We start from the raw sequence: 20,223 nt of genomic DNA on the forward strand, positions 1-20,223 counted from the left end.
AATTTCCTGACATTGATAATAATGAAAAACTATTTCACGGACAGTCTTTTAAAGTACATTGCGAGGCTAACAAGTTTTCTACATCCCTCCTTGGATTATTTGAGCTGCTGTAGAGTTTGTTTTCCGTTGCCAATAAATTATGCCAATAACAAGCAAGGCTGATGGTTAAAATATTTTGAAACTCCCGAAAACGTCAACTCCAACTCTAACTCTTGACAAATTCTCACTGACTGTTTGTAGATGTATATTCAGTATTTGATGTACGAGATATCTAAATGCCCTTTAAAAATAAAAATAATGTTTAAAAGTAAATAAGAAGAAATGTATGAAATATGTTTTAGGTGTTCCAACACTTTATATCATTTATAAATGAAACATGTGTTTTGACGTCGTAATATTGTACATAAATGTTAGCAGTGTGTTAGGACCGAAGTGAGTGGTAAGAGACAGGCAGTAGAGAGAGAGACATTGTTGAGCCAAGCTACAGTGGGGAGAGTGATACGTGGACTGATTTAAAGAATGATTACTGTGTGGAAACATAGTTAAATTGATGTTATTTTATTAGTTGGGTAACAATTAGTTAATAAATAATGGTTGTTTACTAACTGGGCCATTTTGTACATGTTTTCCCAGTTCAAACATTTCATGTAAGAAGTAGGAATAGCCATAATAACCATTTTTGGATTTAGTATTTTAATGTATTAAATTAATAAAAAAAAAACTATTTCCAAAAAATGCCATGCAATATAATTTTAGGTTTGAATTACAGAATAAAAGTTTCAAATAAAACTAAGTGAAATATTCTAATAAATTACTAACATTATTGTTTGTAACAGTCCATCTGGCATAATCTGCCTCTGGAAAAAGCCGAAGTGTGCCTTTGACATGGACATGGGACAGACACGTGCTGTCTGCTAGGATGCTGAAATCCCTCCCACAACATCATTCCTTACATGTCTATTCATAGATATCTAACAGTCTAGAATTAGTATTTCTCTACATAATAAATATACATATTATTAACTTGTATAAGTTAAATCTGTGCATCGCAAAGTTATTGTATATAATTTATTAAAGTAATGAAATCAAATAATAGCAGAAATAACCAAAAAAAAAAAGGATACGTTTATTTCGTAGATAAAACAGCAATGTCCATTCTGGGTTGACGTCGCCATCTTCAACCTGCAAACACACATAAAAGTTTGTTAGATGGATATTAACGATATTACACTCGGCTGCGAGAGCAGTTAGTAATGCTACCTTAAATACAAAGGAAATGACTCACGATGTGGGTGCAAAACTAAATAATATAGCATCTAACGAGCATAATGGGTACCTACATTCACAAAAGTAACTTCCATGCAACATTGCAAATGCATTTTACGTCAATCCGGTTGGCCATCAATACTGTCTGCAGTGGGAGGTGAATACTTACTTTCAGGCATTGATATTTGTGACGAAAGTTTGAAAACAGTTCCCGAAATCAACTTACCTGTGGAAGTTTACAATGCTAACATATGCAACGCTATTACGGAGTACGGAAATTTATATCAAAATACCAACTACTGACACGTACTATCTAAGGATCAGACTGAAGTGTTTCTTGTCAAAACGGACGGTAAAGGCGATACTCCCTCAGTCATAAAAATGTAATAAGTGCGATGCATTATCGAAAGAACAATACATGTTCTCAAAGCAATCGGATTAGACAATACTGCTTACAGTGTCTCGTGTTATACGGCTGTGGAAAACGTCCCATAAGCTATCCTACTTGGAAAAACTTTAAAATAAGTTATATATTTCAAGATTTAGTGTGAAGTGTAACTAGGATGTTAAAAACGAGACTATTAGATATTATAAAGTCATATAACTAAATAAATGGATATCATAAACAAAGACACTCCGCGCATGTAACAGAAAAAAAAAATTACTGGTATTAAAAAGTTTTCGTGTGATGATATATTTTTCAGAAAAATAATGCGATTTGGTTTATCTAGGATGAATGTTTTTATTATTAATAATAAATTTAATTCAAGTATTTTCCAGGCGTTTTTTCTTTATTGTATGCCATGCGGTGAATTTTTTAATGGGCTAGAAATATGATCCAAACTTTTGCTAATGATCAGTATGACTTTTAAAATGCTCCACAATATATATTTATGTTATATTTTATTTTTATTTATTAATAAATTTTAATAATACATCTACCTTCAGATTATTTTTAGTACATAAAACGTAGTAAAAGGAAAATAAATAAAGTTTTATTTCGTGAAAACAGACAAATTCACATTTTCCCGCCGTTTCTAGACAGTTAGTTTCACTGCACACGACGATTGTTTGCAAATGGATTAATCAAGCATTCATTTTTATTTCCCAGTTATTCTTAACTACCTATGGTTCCTAAAGTTTTCCAGGTTTTCGACACACAAATAGCGAAGACGAGTGACAGTGAACAGCTACCACACTACGACATTCTGGCGATAAATACTGAACGGTTTGACAGTTAACACCACGGCAGTAAAATTAACACATATACGGTTTCCAATCTCTTTCTGTAATTTATTTTTTGAAATAATGAAATGAATTTTGGCTTATAATATTGTTACAGTCGTCCATGCCAAGATGCCGTCTGCTGCCGCAGCAACGCAGCAGGTGAAGCAGTCGCCTCTCCCCAGCTCCTGCACGGACACACGGAGCTTAGAACAATCCACGCGATTTAGAAACTGCTCATTGTAACCGGGTCGCATCTGTTAACGGAAAACAGTTAACAATACGCTTAGGGAGGATGAGGGGTTTTGTTTCTGTATTTCGTTTGTAGGAGAGAGGAAAATGGCTAAAACGCGTGTTTTCAGAATTATTTTTAGTCATGAAACGCCCCGTGGAATATTCTTGAAATCACTCAAGGTACTTGCATTTTATTTTTTCATAATCTCTCCACCATATAAGGTTATGGTTAAGTTCAAATCTCATGGTTTGACTATGCACGACGATAAAACGCGCGCCAGTCCAGAGGATATAACCGCGGTAGAAGCACCAGCGAGCAGTACCTGTCACATCGCGTCACTGACGGATGTTGGATAGCTCTGGACGTGTCGAGGTTTACTTGCACCATCCCAGGAACGTGTTAATGGAGGCGTTTTATTTATTGTAACTTGGGTTTGGCGTCTCTTCTAGGGCGAGGTCATCCGAGACATCACAGTTCAAGGATACTGGGGAGGAAATAGGACACGGCTGGCTGTAAGAAACTATCTGCCAGAATTAGCCTGCATTCGCTTGGAGCGAGCTCGGCGGGCCTGAAAAACGTTATTCGGGTCGGGGCTCGAACCCTGCACCTCTGGCCTGCAAGTGCAGTGTCTGACTGTGGGCCGCTCGGTCCATGCGCCTCGTGGTAGCTTCCAAAGCAAAAAAAAAAAAAATGGGTACGTGTTCTTATGTAAACGCTACAGAATTTATACTTACCTACTTAGAGTGGTAAAAAAATTTACTTTAATTTTGTATGCAAATAACAATATACATAAAATAATAAAAGGGCCAGACTGATATAAATATGTTTGGTAAAGTATAAAATAAATCCAATTAAAAAATTAAATAAATACTTAGTTTTCAATGTTAATATAAACATATATAAAAATTAATATATATATAATACATGTCTCAACAAGTAGTCACAATTCAAATGCAAACACCGGATCAAACCTCAGAGTTGGGAAATTAGAGTTGAGAATTACGAGTCCGCGAAAGTACGAAAATGTATACAAGCATATGCAAATGTATGAGAAAGTATTGTAAACGTTTAAAAAATATTATAATGTAAAGGAGTTTACACACTACTGCTGCCATCTGTAACCGGCTTTAAAAAGGTTTCACTTTAAAAACATCCATTTTGGCACAGCCTACAAATGTAGGTAGATTTCGAGGTACCTAACTATTTATTCTGGAACCGTTCTGGATTTTTTTTTTTTTTTAACTTCAGGAACATTTTTAAAATTTCAATAACATGACTACCATATGTTGTCCAATCTTCCACAATGATTGATAAAACATTCTCATATTCCATGCAGTGAAAATGTTTTAAATATTTTTAATACAATGCATCCAGCATTGAATAGCTCAGAACTAATCTAATATTATGCATACAGAGGTACCTAGCTATGAATTTTTTTGGCCTTCAAAAATTAGTTTTCTTAGCTTACACTAATATTTAGTCGTATATAAATTTATTCTATAAGAAGACTTAAATGAAATTAAAATGGTTTAATATATACTAAAATATATTTGATAGTAAGGAAACATAGATTTTTTATTTCAACTCCTATTTTTACATACTTAATAGTTCGTTTCCTGAAAAATGTTATTTCTGCCTAAGGTTTTAGATCAAAGAACTTTTATAATTAATTAAGATTTTCGTTTGTCTTTCAATCATTGTTATTTCTACGTCTTGCTGTAATCTTTGCTTTCTTAACAATTTATTTAAGACAATCATTTGAGGCAATATTTAGAAAAAATAAATTAAGAACCGGTAAGATGTTGTATAGGGTACGAAAGTTTTACTTACTTATTTTTATTCAAACCCATGTTTTTACACCCCTTTGTAGTAATGGTTTGTCTTATTAAAAAAATTTCAGACCAAAATTTAGGCTAATAAGGGAGTTAGAAAATTTCTATCCTTCAATCCCTGTTAATTTTACCGTTAGCAGAAATAGTGTGCTGCATCAAAATCAGTTTTCAGACAAAAATTGTTCATACTATTTATAATGTTTACAAACAGAATAAATTAGATATTGAACATAATAAGGGAGTTATTAATGTTTTTATCTATCAAATCATATAATTTTCAAACCCTTGCATTAATGGTGAGTGTATAAAAAACATTTCTGATAAAAATTGAAAATTATTTTGTAAGGTTTCACAATAAATATTAACGGATATAATAGCGTACATACTACAGATACATTTTTTTATATCTACCGCTGTTTTCTTTTAACGTCTTGCAGTAATAGTTTGTTTTAGCATTAGGTAGTAGGTATAGGCCCTATATTGCGACCCCCTGCTAAAGGAATAGGAGTGTGGTGCTGGTATTGATGTCCACCATATTTTATTTTGACGTCATGGCGGCGATCTTGTATGACCTTCACCTTGATATTTGACCTTAATCTTCCAAATTTGCTAAAATTACCAAAAATTCCTCAAAACTGGCCTTAATTCGCCAAAAACTTCCAGTTTTAGGGAAACAAAATCACCCCTAAATATATAAAAATGAAACAGAAAAACCTAAGTTTTCCTATTTTGAGAGAAAATTCCCGTTTTGAGGGAAAAGTTCGCATTTTTATCATGAAAAATGTAAACGGCTTGAAAAGTACAAAAAGCGGCTAAAGAGTCCTAAAGGAAGACCACCATAAGCCACCCAGGTATTGACCTTGACAATTAGGATGTCATGGCAAGCATTTTGAATTATGATATCCTCGTTACAAGTATCGTTACAGCAGCGATCTTGAAAATCCATATTTATTATATGGTTTTAATGGGTAAAATATTCAAATAAAAAATAGATCAAAAAGTTTATTAAAAAACTTCAAAAATTATAGGGAAAAAATTTCAAATTTATTATAAAAATAGAGTTTCTATAAAATTTTAATGAAAAAAAATTAAAAAACCTTAACCCGACTAAGGAAGAAAAATACTTAAAGGTAAGAAACAAGGTATGTATGTCCTGTTTGATATCATCGTCTTATTGAGTAAAACAAGTTATTTGATATTTTAGATATTCCTATTTATTTATTTCTATTGAAATCCTCTTTCACTTCCACATTAGTAACATTATAATTCAATTCAAATGCCGTAGTCATGCGTTTAATTTGATACACCAGCAAGCATTATAGTTGGATATACAAGAAGGATAAATTAAATTATAATGGTGTTATATTAAACTGATAGAAGATTTTAATTATAAAAGATTGATCTTACTTAATAAAACTATAATAGTAATCAACACCTAACTTGTTTCTTACCTTTTGGTATTTTTCCCATAATCGGTTTACAGTTTTGAAAAATAATTTTTTTTTTCTGTAGTTGACAACGCACGACTACGGCATTTGAATTGAATTATAATGTTATTTATAAGGAAGTGAAAGAGTATTTCAATATAATTAAATAAATAGGAATATCTAACATATCAAATGACTTGTTTTACTCAATAACACGATGATATCAAACCGCACCTACCTTTTTTTCTTCCCTTTTAGTGTTTTTTTTTCGTATTCGGGTTACAGTTAATAAATATTTGTTTTTATTTTAATATATTCCGTTCAAACCTGTAATGCGACTACAAAAAGACGAGTGATATTATAGCGTGAGTAATACATACTTAATAATTAAACATTACAGACCAGGACATTCGTGATAAAACAATTGCTCAGTACACGGAATAGGATAAAGTAAACCACCTTCTTTATCCGCGCGAACCGGCAACGCTGCGAGATACAGCATAAGCGTAGTTTATATGAGTCTGTGTGAAATATAAGCTCAGTAGTAAAGGTGAAAGTTTGTAAGAAAAAAATCCCAGTTACAGACCAAAAACACTGTGGAGTATGTAGAGGTCCTTGAGCTGAGGTATGGCAACGACACTTGCGCGACGCGGAGTTGACTGGGTCGTGAGAGTGCGACTGAGTGGCGCGAGGCTGTGTGTGGACAGGCGCGATGTGAGGGGCGAACCACTGTCGATCCCAGCTGCAGTGAGGAGTGCGAGCTGCGGATCGGGACAGACTGAGTAACTTGAGAATAAACACTTTCAAGTGCTGCTGATTTGTGATCTGAAATTTTAAAGTACAATTATTTATTATTAGGTAATGTATAATTTATTAATTAGTAAAACTGTGAAAATAACCTAATTCCAGACCCAGTTATCCCCACATAAGTCATACCAGTAATATCGTTTGGTTCCTCGGTCTGTCGCTGTTTTGTCCGAATTTTTTGTTTGTCTCTATTTACTGTTTTAATGCAACTGACTCGTTGTCAGCCCAATGTGTTAGTCTGAGCTATGATATTGATCTGAGTAATTACAATTGCTTTAAACGAAATTCTCTATGCTGTCTTTAAATTTAACAATTTACGTGTGTTGAGTTTTGCTTGTTTTCTGTATGTTTGTGTGTTCATCATTCTTTGTCCGTTATTCAGGTTGTCTCTATGACATACAGTGTAAACTGGCAACTGCTTGTGTTCAAAATAATAATTTAAGTAGTTTTTTTGCTGCTTCCGAATAGAAATATTGATTTTCAGAGTTTGGTCATTAAAAACTGAGCTATTTGAGGCTAGGTCATTGCATATGTAACATTTAAAGAAGCCAAAAAAATTATAAAAGATTTTTAAGGTTATTTTTAAACCCAATACAACACTCTTATTCAATAGATAACAGGAAGATGGACATGCCAGGCTGGTAATAAGTTCTTGCAAAGTTTCACCAAGCAGCCACAACTATTTGTAAGCTTGGACACACGCACTATAGCAGTTTCATGTGAGCGCTAGTGTCTTCAGAGACCTTCCAGTGTATTGACATCATCACGGTAAGCAGCTGCCAGACATATCTTGTTTACAAGCGAATAGCTTCGGTGGGTTCATGTACGGAACAATCTGTTGATAACAGGTTGCTCAACTTGTTTACACAGCCTCTCATGGCGCGTTACAAAGTTCGCTACGCCAGGAGACAAGTCTAGCGCAATTCTACAGAGCGTTGTTTTCCCGAGATCCACTGTGTCTTTGCATGGAGACAAGTCAGTCAGCGTGTGCTGGTTCGCCATCTCAGCGACCTGGGGTTCGACTCTTAAACGCACCCAGCAAGTAGGTGGTAGGTGCGACTACCCGCCTGTGGGGCACATATTCTCAAACACTGACAAGCCACGGGCGCTCTCTACAACCAGAGCGTTTATTTTACCAGCTACCCAGTTGCGAGGCTATGCCTATTAATGACAGTTCCTACGGATGGTTCCATTGGACCATTTCATCCATTTGGCCAGTGATTGTAGCCTCGTGCACAGGAGCTTGGAAACTGACGATATGCTGACATGAGCAACGAGGTGCGGTCGAACTCCCGCCTGTAGTTTGTCGCTGTGTTTGAGAACACCACAATCAGGCCCACAGGTGAAACAACCAGTCATCGCTATCGCCGAACCGAAGTTGTCAACATGGCGGACCCACGTGTTGCAGTATAAATATATGTATTCCTATTCGTGAACATCGGCGGACGCACCAATTGTATGGGTGTCAAATGAACATTTAATGTAGCCAAACTATTTCAAATACATATTGAAAATTTCAATAGTCATAGCAAAAAGTAATAGAAACTTTAAAAACACATTATAACTGTCATTACATTGAATAAATACAGTCTCATAATATTTTACATCGTGCTTCTGTAGGGCAGTGACAGAGAGTGAACTTTCGAATCCAATGTCATTCTTTTGATTTGGTTCACATTATTTTACTGAAAAAAATTATTTTATTTTGTTTTAATATAAATGAAAATTTCATGATACAAATTGTATTTAAAGCAAAATATATTTATTTTTTTGTGTATCTAATTGCTATTAATAAGTACATAGATCCATACGTTAGTATTTTTATAGTACGTCACATTTACTTATTACTTATAGTAAAGCTTAATAATATACGTAAATAATTTTAAACAAAAATATTAAATCTATAATTCAAAAAGCCTAAGTATATTAGTAAATAAGTTTCTATATGTTATTCACTAATTATTTATAGGAACTGCAACCCTATTAATTGTAATAGCGAGCTGTTTTTACTTCAATAAGATTTAAATAATGTTTGGCATTACTATTATGTTAAAATGTGATTTTTCCTTTGTCTCAGTTGGTAAAACATGTTTAACAATTATGCAAACTATTTTAAAAATCAATTATTTTAAACTAAAAATAAAAAATAAACTCGGTAGCCTTTTGAACTTAACGTTCTAGGAGCACAATTATTTTTATGAATTTTCTTGATGACATGATTAGTTACATATAATTTTACGGTTATATCATATAAACCTACATTAAATAACAACTAAATTCCCTTATATCCTAGATTTTCAAAAAGTCTAGCAGTATAATTCAACTTAATTAATTAAAAACTTGCACATAACATTTTTATTATTATATTTATGATGAAAATGTTTGTTGCATTTTTCGCAAGCAAAGTAGATAAAATAATAATAAAATATATATATTTCCCAGGTTAAATAATCATTAATTACACTCCTGAATTGTTTGTGTAATTTTGGTATTTCTTTAAATTACAGCAATATGTTTGTCTGCTGATACGTGCAGCTACTTTGCTCGACCACTATGGTGGCTGTTTACATGTTGGTACATTAGATATAGTTTTTCTAAAGAAACAAATTAATTTTTCTCTCCTGCTATACAAACTGAAATGTTCACTGTTATACCTATGGGCATAACATAAGTTATGGAAGTAATTAAACTTTGTGTAAGGCGGGCTAAATCGCGACCTAATGTGTGTCTGCTGGTTGATTTCAGTCAAAATTTATTTAAATACAAATAATATTCCGTAAATTCTGTTAATGAAAAGTGAAAGATAGTTCCTTAAATAAAACTAATTTTAAATAATGTTATTAATTTTTTCATAGTTTATACAACAAGAAATAAATAAATTATGACATGAAATATTAAGAAGATTATTTTTTTCAAAATATTTCATTTCGTAAGGTTTTCTTCTATAAGCTTCCATAATCTTAAAACATGAAGACATTGCCACTAAAGTGTCAACTGCATCATTTCATTCATTGTGGTTGTACCAAGTACTTATAGTTCTTCACAATGATAAGTCTTGTTAACGTATGTTTTACATTAAAACCTCACTTTTGACACAGTTTAAACATTAAGACATGTTTACATGTTTCTAATCTTTTTGTCTCATAGTTATATAATTAATTTGTTATTTAAATAGGAATAATTATTTTTTTCATTTATTTAAGTAATTATTTGTGCATAGTGCGACGACCCAAGCTTATTCCATAGCGTATCAGTTGATATTCATGTTTGGGATTTTATTCTTCTTTGCTGAATATTTATTTGAGATTTATTTGAGATTTATTACTGATTTCGCTTTACTGCACTAGTAAGCTATGGTCTTCGAGTGTTAACTCTCTCGCCAAGTAGGAAGCGAGATCGCTTAGTCATTCTTCCCAACCTAGATGCTCGCGGGCCGGTGATTTAGAAAGAACAATTACTCAAATGTTGGGCTTCGGATTGAGAATACGTCCTCTGTGCGTGGGGCGGTCCCTCCCGCGCAGAGAACATGAAGATACGTGGCTGCCGCGAATTTATGTTGCTTTGCATGTATTAAGTCGAGGAACACCTGGTTTTAACCATACGGACCATAGGGAGTCATGTTCCGCAGTTATTTACACTACCGCGTCGGGCGAATATCAGCCATTGTGCTACGAACCTTCCATTCAGTTACACAGCTACCATTCCGGTCTACACTGGTGATACACACCCATTTTAAGGAATTTTCAACCAATACTGTGCAGAGCCACGCTGAGTCGCCGTCATCAATAGTTCTGCTGGGTCGCAGTCTTTCACAGCAAGAGTTGGCGCATATCCTGAACAAGCTGAGGACAATGCCAGAGGTCATAGGAGAAGGGAGGTTTCAATTACCTTCCCCTGAACTCAATCGAGTATATTTTATTTCATTATCGTGTGTAAAAACATGAGGCTGATCTATATTCTCTAGAATGAACATAACATTAACTTTAATCAGTTTCAAAGGGTCGTCGTACTCTAAAGAAAATTGTATAAATACGCGTAGTTTTAGAGATAGCAGATATTTTATTTTAAATTATATTGTTTCATGTAAGTGCCTTAACTTTAAATGTTAGTGATGTGTAATGATTTTCTATACTTACAAAGAGCTATATGTAAATATAGAATAATAGTCTAAAACATAATAATTTGATATTTTTTATTTCAATAATTATGTGGATGTGTTACGCCAAGCCCATATTTATAACAAGAACATTAATGGGAAAAAGTTTTTAATATTAAATATATTTCCTAACAGCCTCAAAGTCGGGAAACACATTTCTAAACATGTTAAGAGGATAATAATTCAAACAAAACAGATATATATATATATATATGTATATATATACGTGTGTGTGTGTTTTGTTATGTATATATGTATATATATATATATATATATATATATATATATATATATGTAGGTAACGAAAACACCACAACAGCAACAATTATTTAACTTTCACAATCAAGTAGTATGCAACCAAAGCCAAAGCAATAACTGTCTAATGTTTGTATAAATTTAGTTTTTTTTTCCTTGGTAAATTTGTTGTTGTGTAGCAGCCGGGTTATACATAAACATGTTGCTGTCAATCTAACCAAATAATCTCAGCAAAAACACAATCAATGATAGCCATTTTTTTAAAAGAATGTTACCCACGGAATTGATCTTTTATTTTTTTTTCTTCAATTCGCTTTAAACAATTCTAAAACGTAGATGTCGTTGATTAAAAAAATAATTCTTTCTACTCACGAATAAATGAGACAATATTTTGATGGGCTATTTAAAAATGTACTCATATAATGTTTATTAGGACGTATATAACAGAATTTGCAATTGTTTTACCGTAGGGGTACTTGTGATATATATCAACCTAATTGTAAACTCACATGCTTTTAATTTACGGAGATAGTTCCATCCACAGTTATAAATATGTTAATCTTAATACATATTTCAAAATGCCATCGAGTAACTCGTTTTAATAACCCATTATTTTTTCATGTCATAATTTAAACAAGCATAGATTTAAAAAAAGGGAATTCTCGATAATAAACTTAAATCTTAAGATAAAGAAAACCAACACACATTTTCATACAACAGGTGTGCAGTTTCTATCAACTGTTCGTTTAGACATCAATAATATATAAACTTTCATTTCCTTTTATATGACTTTCAGTAACACCTTTGTATATGTTTGTTTATTTTTTAAACCGTGTTTTTATTTTTTTATTAAATACATGTATTAAAAAATTCTGTAGGCCGAAATAGTTTGTGCAGTGGTGACGTCATCACCGCTTTAAATTCCGCGCGCCGTATATCCCTCTCTGCTACATGTCCCCCTCCTCGCCATGACTTCCCCACCCCTGACTCCTGTCGGCGACTTCCCCCTCCATGTTGTTATTGCCTGGCTCATGCACCGTGAGAGTTAAGGTAGTCTGTATAGACCACTGGCTGTTCTGCTGGTCTTATTAGGTTTGGGAGTGGGCCTGACCTTGAGGGGAAGGTGATTGTCGTCTGAGGTGTCGGAGCTGTTGCCGGCTCTAGTATCCGAGACATGATCCAACAGGTGCAAGGATGCGAACACATCGCCTCTCCGCACCAAGTGGCAATCCTCTGCCTCCGCGTGGGCACCCCTGTTGGGGGCGAATTGTGGTGACTAATGTTGGGACGGGTAGCCTCAAACTCTGCTCATGGCATCGCCTTAACTGAAGAGGACAATGCCGGGCGTAACCCTGCCGCAGTGCATCCTCAATTGCATGTATGGGACCAGAAATGGTGAATTGGCTGAATCTGCGGGCAACAGCAGATGCGATTGAAACCTTTCTGGGGGGTTCGACTGCCGAGCCTCAGTGTCTTGATCCCAAGGGCCCCATAGTGAATGGATTTAGGCCTATGGTAATGGTAAGGACCTAGAATGGCGCTGGCTTAACAAAGAGCCGTAAACTGCTCGACTAAGTGTGATACGTTCCCCTGGTCCAGTGGTCGGGGGAGGTACCGATGCCCTCCAGCCCACGCACGACCGGAGTGTCATGTCTAGCCAGGGCTTCCTGCGGTCGCCGCCGGATGAGTCCAGGCACGTCCGGGCCTTAACCGGCTGTAAACCAGTCGGACTGAGGTACGGCAGGTCGGAGGGTAGTCCGAGGAGACGAGGACATCCAGTGGAGGGACTCTGAAGAGTAGAGGTCGGCTAGCTTGTTGGCGAATGGTCTTATATATGCCAAGTTGGTAGTAGTACAGGAAGAATCCGTGAAAGATTGTTCCCGTTGATGTTTCCTCCAAGGCACTGGATTCTGATTGGGAAGGACTTGGTAGTGGTGCTCCGATCGCTTGGAGCAGGCTCCAAGGGTTCCCTAGTGTCGACGTGGTGAGCGACGACACAGCTCCGGTACTAGCCTGGACAGCTAGTAGAGGTTGGGTAGGCCTCCACCGGACCACGGGTTCACTGGGTCCCAGTGTGATGTAGTATAACTGGGTAGGCTCCAGCAACGTTGATCATGTCTAAGAGCTTAGCTTGGTTATCTGAGTGAGGCGGGGGATGTATGTGGTGGTTATGCTGAGATGGGTAGCCTCAGCCTCTGATCATAGCTGGATCTCTAACACCTCTCCTGTCTCGCGTATACTGAGTATTCCGTATCTACGCCCGTGGGGGCCCCGAGACGGCTATGGCAGAAGCCTAAGAGAGGCGGGTTACCAAAGAAACTGGAAACTGTAACAGGAACTGGTCTTATTCGGTTAACTTATTTTCTTGAATTAACTTCACCTTCGCTGTTGCTTCATATTTTTTTCCGCAGCCACGTTTCTCTGTTTAAATATTTAGAGTCCGTTTGAGGCTATGCGACGAGAATCCTCGGTCGACATGGTTTTCTGAGTTTGATTTGCGTAAGGTTTTCAATTTGTAGTACAAGATGACTGCACAGTAAATTCATATGAATGTAAGTTCTCCAGTTTAAGTGTGTTAATTCGGCCGTCGCCTGTATTGGAGATTGTACGCTTAATTTAAGATACTGGTGACTGAGTACTTTTTTTAACCTTGCCGATCCAAGGAAAGTCTCGTGCGTCATGTCGGTGGTTGTTTACACACCTGTTCAATATTCTTTATTTATTTAAATACATTTGTCTCGTTTTTACCCATCCCTTTAAAGGTTTGTGTATGCTCCTGTTAAGGCCACGTATTTGTTGTCTTGCGTTTCTAATTGCTAAATTTTTCGTCACGTATAAGTGCGTGTTTCAACGTTTGCTATTTGGTTTTGCATCCGCATCGTGTGCGTTCGCACTCGCAGTATGACGTTTGAAGACATGGATTCTGTATAACTCGTATCGTATGTGCACAAACGTTGTTTTGGCATTAATGACACTTTAAAGTTTGTCTTGCCTACTACCCGCGTCATATATTAGTATATTTTCTGCGAGTACGCACTTGAATTTTCGATTCGTAAGAAGACTTTTGCCAGTTGTAAGTGTGCTTGTTTGTTGCTGTGATTTTCTCGCCATATAACTTGTTATTAAATTTGCGAGTCCCATTAAATTAGATGTCACTGTCTTTGAATGCTCGGCCATCAAATATGTTATAAAAATGCATGTATTTTTAATAAAGTGAAATTATTAAATCATTCTGAGGATAATTTTAACCATAATATATCAAAACGTTGGCAGAAACCTAATTAAAGTAATAGAAATAGGAGCGTGTTTAACAATTTTTTTCTACCTCATGAATTGATAATGAGATAAGTTTTAATTTTATCATGGCAAAATATTTTCTCGGACACAGTAAAAAATAAATTATAAAATGAGATACTAAATAGATACTTACAATTAAAAAGGCCTACACAAAACCACTTTTAAAAAAATATAAAATTACGTTAAGAATTAAATCTTTCATGCACTAGGCAGTGTGCCTATTTCTTGAGAAAATATTTTTGGAATAATTCACGTATTTTTTTTTTATTGTAATAAACTCCCTGAAATTTGCCAGATAAGCCGCGGCTGATTAGATAGAATACAATATTATTCAAATTTTTCAAGTAAGAAGTAGCTGAAAACTGCGGTATTGTGTTCCAAGCACCGCTGCTAACAGGCCCACGCAGCACTTGACGTAACCCGGAAAGTGTCATTTGACAATGGCAGGTACCCGTGGTACAAGGCCGACGTTCCCCCAAAGATTCAGCTAGCGTCGAGCTCCCCGAGTCAGCTCCTGAAACTGACACGTCAGTTGACCCGTCAAGTGACATTGAGCTCTCCGCTTTCTTTTTTGAACTGGTTTCCCTCCAGCCTCTTGATACAGCAGTTCGTGAAGCAAAACAAGCCCGGGAACACAAGTTCTTGCCACCTATACAAGTCTGACTTCGCCATGTCGTCATTGCTATGCAACTAGAGAATATCCTACCACTTGCGACCCTAACTTAGCAGCAAGTGAAAACTTCTACAGGAAGGTTTGAATAGGGAGTAAATTCATGTAAGTCTTCATCAACATGGTCACGTGACGTGTTAATTTTGTTATATTTCAAGGTTAAAAACTTAATTCATTCTATTTTTAAAGATACAAGTTTTTAATTTTATCTTTATTTTCCAAGGAAATTTTAACGTTATTGTGTGGTACATATTGCAAGTATTGGATATTTTTTAGTAGGTAGTTAAGTTGAGGTTGTGTTTTTTCTTTTGTTTATTTATTTGCGATGTGAATTTCTTCAAATGTCAGGTTATTGATTTATTAGATATAATGTTGATTATTTGTAGATTTAAGATAATAATTTTTTATTTTTTCAATGAAAAATCTTAATTTCTTCTAGTTTTAAAGTTATTATTGGTAGGGGCAAAACTTATGAGTTCGCGTCACCGACATTCTAGTGATATACCTAATACCAAAATCATTTTATTGCGTACATTTGGCGTAGAAATTATTTCATATTACATTTAAAAACAAAATTTTAAGTTTTCACTTCTGTCGACAGTCCCCATGACTGACTTTTAGTTTTTATTTTGGAAAGTGGCTGTATCGCGGGAAAAAGGTTAGTGGGGGGGGGGGGGGGCCTTACAGGATAGAAAAAAAAAGATGGCTCCCGCGGAAATTTTTTAAAAATAACCTCTTTAAATAAATATTTTCAAATCAACCAGTTAGGTACTAGTTAGTTTTGATAATTTATTTATGTTCATCTTAAAACTACAATAATGAACAACAATTAAGATAAATTTAATGTTTTTAAATCAAATAAATAATGTTTACCTGATATAATGAATATGGTTCTACAATTTAATGACAAGCATTTTAATTGAAAGGTGTGAAGGTGTAGTAAAATAGCTGCCTCAAAGATATTGGATGAAACAAAAATAACACTTCAGGACGTGTTCGGAGCAGCGAAATATCCACACTAACCCACTCACGCATACGTGTGTGGGTGTGTGAGGAGGAAGGGGGGGGGGGGGTAAGCAAGTGAGGCCCAGAGCCATATGGTGGAACATGCCTCATGTCCAGATGACTAAATAATCATACATAATAATAACACATATGGTGCTTGGTGAGTCGCATTCAAATAAATAAAGTATTACCGGCCGAGGGGAGGGGGAAACCAGTTATTGTTTGTTACGTAGTAAACCGTGACCAAGCACATTACGGCTGGTCCGTTGTGAATAAACTGCTCGGTGACGACACACCCGGAGTCTGGAGTGTGAGCGGTAGTGTCACTTCAGGTGCAGCTGGACTCACTCTGTCCGTCCCTCAACAAGCCAAGTGATTCACAATGATCCGCAAGTGTCATAATATGTTTCCACACTGAAGCTGCCAACAACAACTAAGGCTTACATTTCTGAAGAACTTTGTTTTATAAAGGTTTACCACTTTCACGATAATGTACTTAAGAATTATAAAATAAACTGTATAATATTTATTTGAATATAGTTTCGAGTAACTGTGCATTATTTAATACCTTTTGTATCTCAAGCCCAATTTTCTTTTTAAATATGTGTTCATAAGCCTGTTAGAAACATAATACAGAAGCAGCTTAGCAAATAAACAAACTTACAAACCTTTTATAATGAAGACAGAGAATTTTGGACATTATTGAGGTCAGTAGCGGATCCAGAAGGGGGGCTAAGGGGCTCAAGCCCCCTCCAAAAGCATCTGGGTCCACTATTGTATTAGTGTTTGCCTTGATAAAGCCCAGCCTCAGCTGGGTCAAGCCCCTCCCAAACCGAAATCCTGGATTCGCCACTGATTGAGGTTATAATTTCATCCGTCCGTCCTTCGAAAGTGTAACCCTGGCAAGGTTCGGATGGACGGACGGGTGTGAGTCCTGACAGGGGGCCGACACTGGACAGAGGACAGGGACCTACCTTCCTGCCGTTGACGAAGAACACGAGGCTGCTGTCCGCCTGCTGTCCGGCGGCAGATCCCATGGCTGTGTGCGCGCGCGTACAGCGAGCTGCGAGCATCCGGCGACTGCCTCGACTGGCTGAATGGCCGCCGGACTACCGCGACCTTGTCTAGACCTGCCCCTGCATGGCGGGAGTGGGGGCAGAGCGGTTCGCGCAGGTCTGGGGAGGGGAGAAGAGAGAGAGATCAAAAATGTGTAGGCTTGTGGTTGCCACGGGAAGCCTGCACATTCCCTAACACATCCGTGGAGTTCAGCTTCGGTCTACTTCGGCTTTATTTTGTAGACCGATAACAACACGGTCATGTTTATAGTTTTCAAAAACTCATAATTAAATATTATGGTAAATACGTAATATTCCATTTTTTTTTTCGGTCGAAAATCTTAAGTTGGTGGTAAGACGCCAATTCTCTGTTCACAAGACACAGTTTATAAAATGAAGTTTGTATTAAGTACAGTTAAATAATGTCAGATACCTTCAAAAGACTGTTATTGTGGCAATATCGTTCATATTTGCGTTTAAATTGTATGATGCGTATCAGGAAGCTAATTCGGTTATTAAAATCTATTATTATGTAATTTTGGAGCATATTTGAGATTTTTCAGGATCTTTTAGCTCCAGTACATATATATGTGGCTGCCTCTTAATGCCTGTTGTTCAAGCAGTACTGGCTTGTGTGTGGTTATTAGCTACTTTTAAGTTCTTTTTTTTTTTTCTTCAGGTTGCAAGGTTCACATAGGTTCACGTTAGCACAGCTTACAGGATCGCTAGAAACGTTTTTGTATGTGGTAGCAATCTGTTTCATTTAATTCAGAACATTTAAACTATTTTTTACTACCTACTGTATACCTATTATACACATATTTAAACACGTACCCATCCAAGGTTACTTATATTCATTTTTTTTATGTTTTCATGTGTATTCAAGGTTTTTTTGTATTGTTTGCTTTATTTTTTTTATCACTTATGCCTGTGGACTAATATGGTTCTAGATCATTACGATGATATATTTACGATAGTGTGGGAACAGTGGATTACAGACTTTCCCATTGACCTGACAGAAAATAAAAAGCCCTCAGTTATGTGACTGGAATGTTTTTTTTACATTGCCTTAATTTATTCATTGTGATTGGCCGATTTCTTTAGTGATTGGTTGTGGGGTGTCACGCGGGCATGTCCTTCTCGCTGTATAAACAGCACCTAGCCTTACAATAAATCAGCTTCAATCAAATAAAAAAACTGCTAACTGCGCAGATTATTAAATATCAGAACCCACTTAAATTAACTTGCATTAAAATGCAGATTATTTTAAAATGTAACTGCCAATCTGCGAGTGGACACTGTCAGTGAACCAACATTCAGCCTCGGGGTCCATACTTTCGAAGAGAATAGCCCAGTGGCCGCCAGCATTGGCATTCCGGGACTGCTTTTAAAAGCAAATATTCTGAAGAAAGTCCTTCTCTGTGAAAAAATGACTCATCCATTTTCATTCGTGGCTTGGGCACTTGCAACTGCAGGACGCATCGTGTGGGGACTTTCCAAACTTCATATTTGAATATGAGCTAGATCAGATTTCATGCCTGTTGTCCAGGCCGTGCTGTTGGAACAATAATTATTTGCGGACATTTTTTAGATTTAATTACGTGATTTCGACCAAAGGCAGCAGCGTTGGCCCAAAAGCAGCCTTTTGAGCGGTTTGTGTCCAAACTGAGAAAACAGTGGTCTCTCAGTTGTTGTATTGTGTGTTCGAAATAAAACCCGGAGGATATTACGTAAACTTTTCAATAATTCAGTTTTCCAAGCATTTAATGAGGTTGTGTGAGCCATTGAAATTGGTTATTGCAAATATTCATTTCATACTGTAAATATTTTGTGATCAAAAGATGTAATAATTGTGTTAGTTTAATGTTTGGGAAGAAATAAATCCAGTTTAAATCATTGGTAGTTTCAAGAGACTTTATTTAACTTAAAAATCATCGAAGGAAACTTTGTTTTGGAATTTAATTATATTTTAAATGCCCAGCAAAAATTGTTAAAGTGTACGTATATGTGCAATTAGAATGATTTCAGCTAGTTGGTTTTCAGGATTGTTGCAAACTCTGTCTATCATTTGCATTTATTTTCACGGAAATATTCAGTAGTTTACCGTTACTGATATTACTTACAGTGTTTCTTTTTGTATTTCCTAACTTTAGTGAGGTCTTATCTTTCCCTTGTATTTTTTTCTGATCAAAACGTTTACGCCTTGCTTATCTGTATCGAGATATCTGCTTCCCTTGCACTTTCATACTAAACGTTTTGCTTAAATACTCAGAATAAAAATTTCACTAGAAAAAATATTAAAACAATATTCGTTACAGCACTACAGGGGAATGGATGTGCCCTCCGGACCATCGGAGATAAATACTGCAGTAACATGTCACCTTAAATGAACGTACAATATTGTTTTGGTAATTTTTTGACGTGACAACGTCTAATAAATCTATGAACGCCGGCTGCACGCTCGAAAAAGGATGACTCATTGTCCCGTTACTCACATTTTCCCGTTACGCTTTGTTCCGTTACGCTCATTGTACGTTTGCGCCGCATCTATCTCTCTTCCACTCGATTGGAAAAACCATCGATTTTACTTTGTCCAAGCATATTAAACTTGAAACACTGCCATTCGTTTCCTACTTTTCCTATCATCGTCCTATCCTTAACAGAATAACACAGATTGGAAGAAGTTAAATAGCAAACATGTATAAAAGTTTAAGTTAAAATAATCTCTTCGTTAAAGTAATAAACATATTTGAATTAATGAGTGCAAATAAATGTAAATTTATCAATTAAATTGTAGATTTCATTTCACTCCTTCTTTGAATCCATACAAAATTGTGATAATTCAATAAAAATGATTCAATTTTATTCTTAAATGTATAAAATCATTTCATCAATGTTTTGTTATGACGTCACGTTAAACTATCGTCCGTAAACCGACTTTACAGACAACCATTTTTTTATATGATTTTCCAAAAGCCTTTATCTGTGCAATAC

At 35.8% G+C, this 20,223-nt stretch overlaps 1 protein-coding gene across 2 annotated transcripts in view; it reads right to left on the reverse strand.

Annotated features, from left to right (window-relative positions):
- The window catches only part of LOC134541170 (xanthine dehydrogenase), a 228,666-nt gene extending 211,387 nt beyond the window's left edge, over positions 1-17,279 (reverse strand). The window contains exons 1-2 of one of the 2 annotated variants that reach the window (XM_063384399.1): positions 17,149-17,279; positions 1,125-1,182 (exon numbers count right to left, since the gene is read on the reverse strand). In XM_063384399.1, coding sequence (XP_063240469.1) covers positions 1,125-1,182; positions 17,149-17,247 — 157 coding nt within the window. In that variant the 5' untranslated portion in view covers positions 17,248-17,279. The remainder of the gene's footprint in view (positions 1-1,124; positions 1,183-17,148) is intronic. The other variant, XM_063384400.1, reaches the window with a different exon arrangement.
- Positions 17,280-20,223: the final 2,944 nt, after the last annotated feature.

Source organism: Bacillus rossius, chromosome 18 (assembly GCF_032445375.1).
Source record: "Bacillus rossius redtenbacheri isolate Brsri chromosome 18, Brsri_v3, whole genome shotgun sequence".
NCBI lineage: Eukaryota > Metazoa > Arthropoda > Insecta > Phasmatodea > Bacillidae > Bacillus > Bacillus rossius.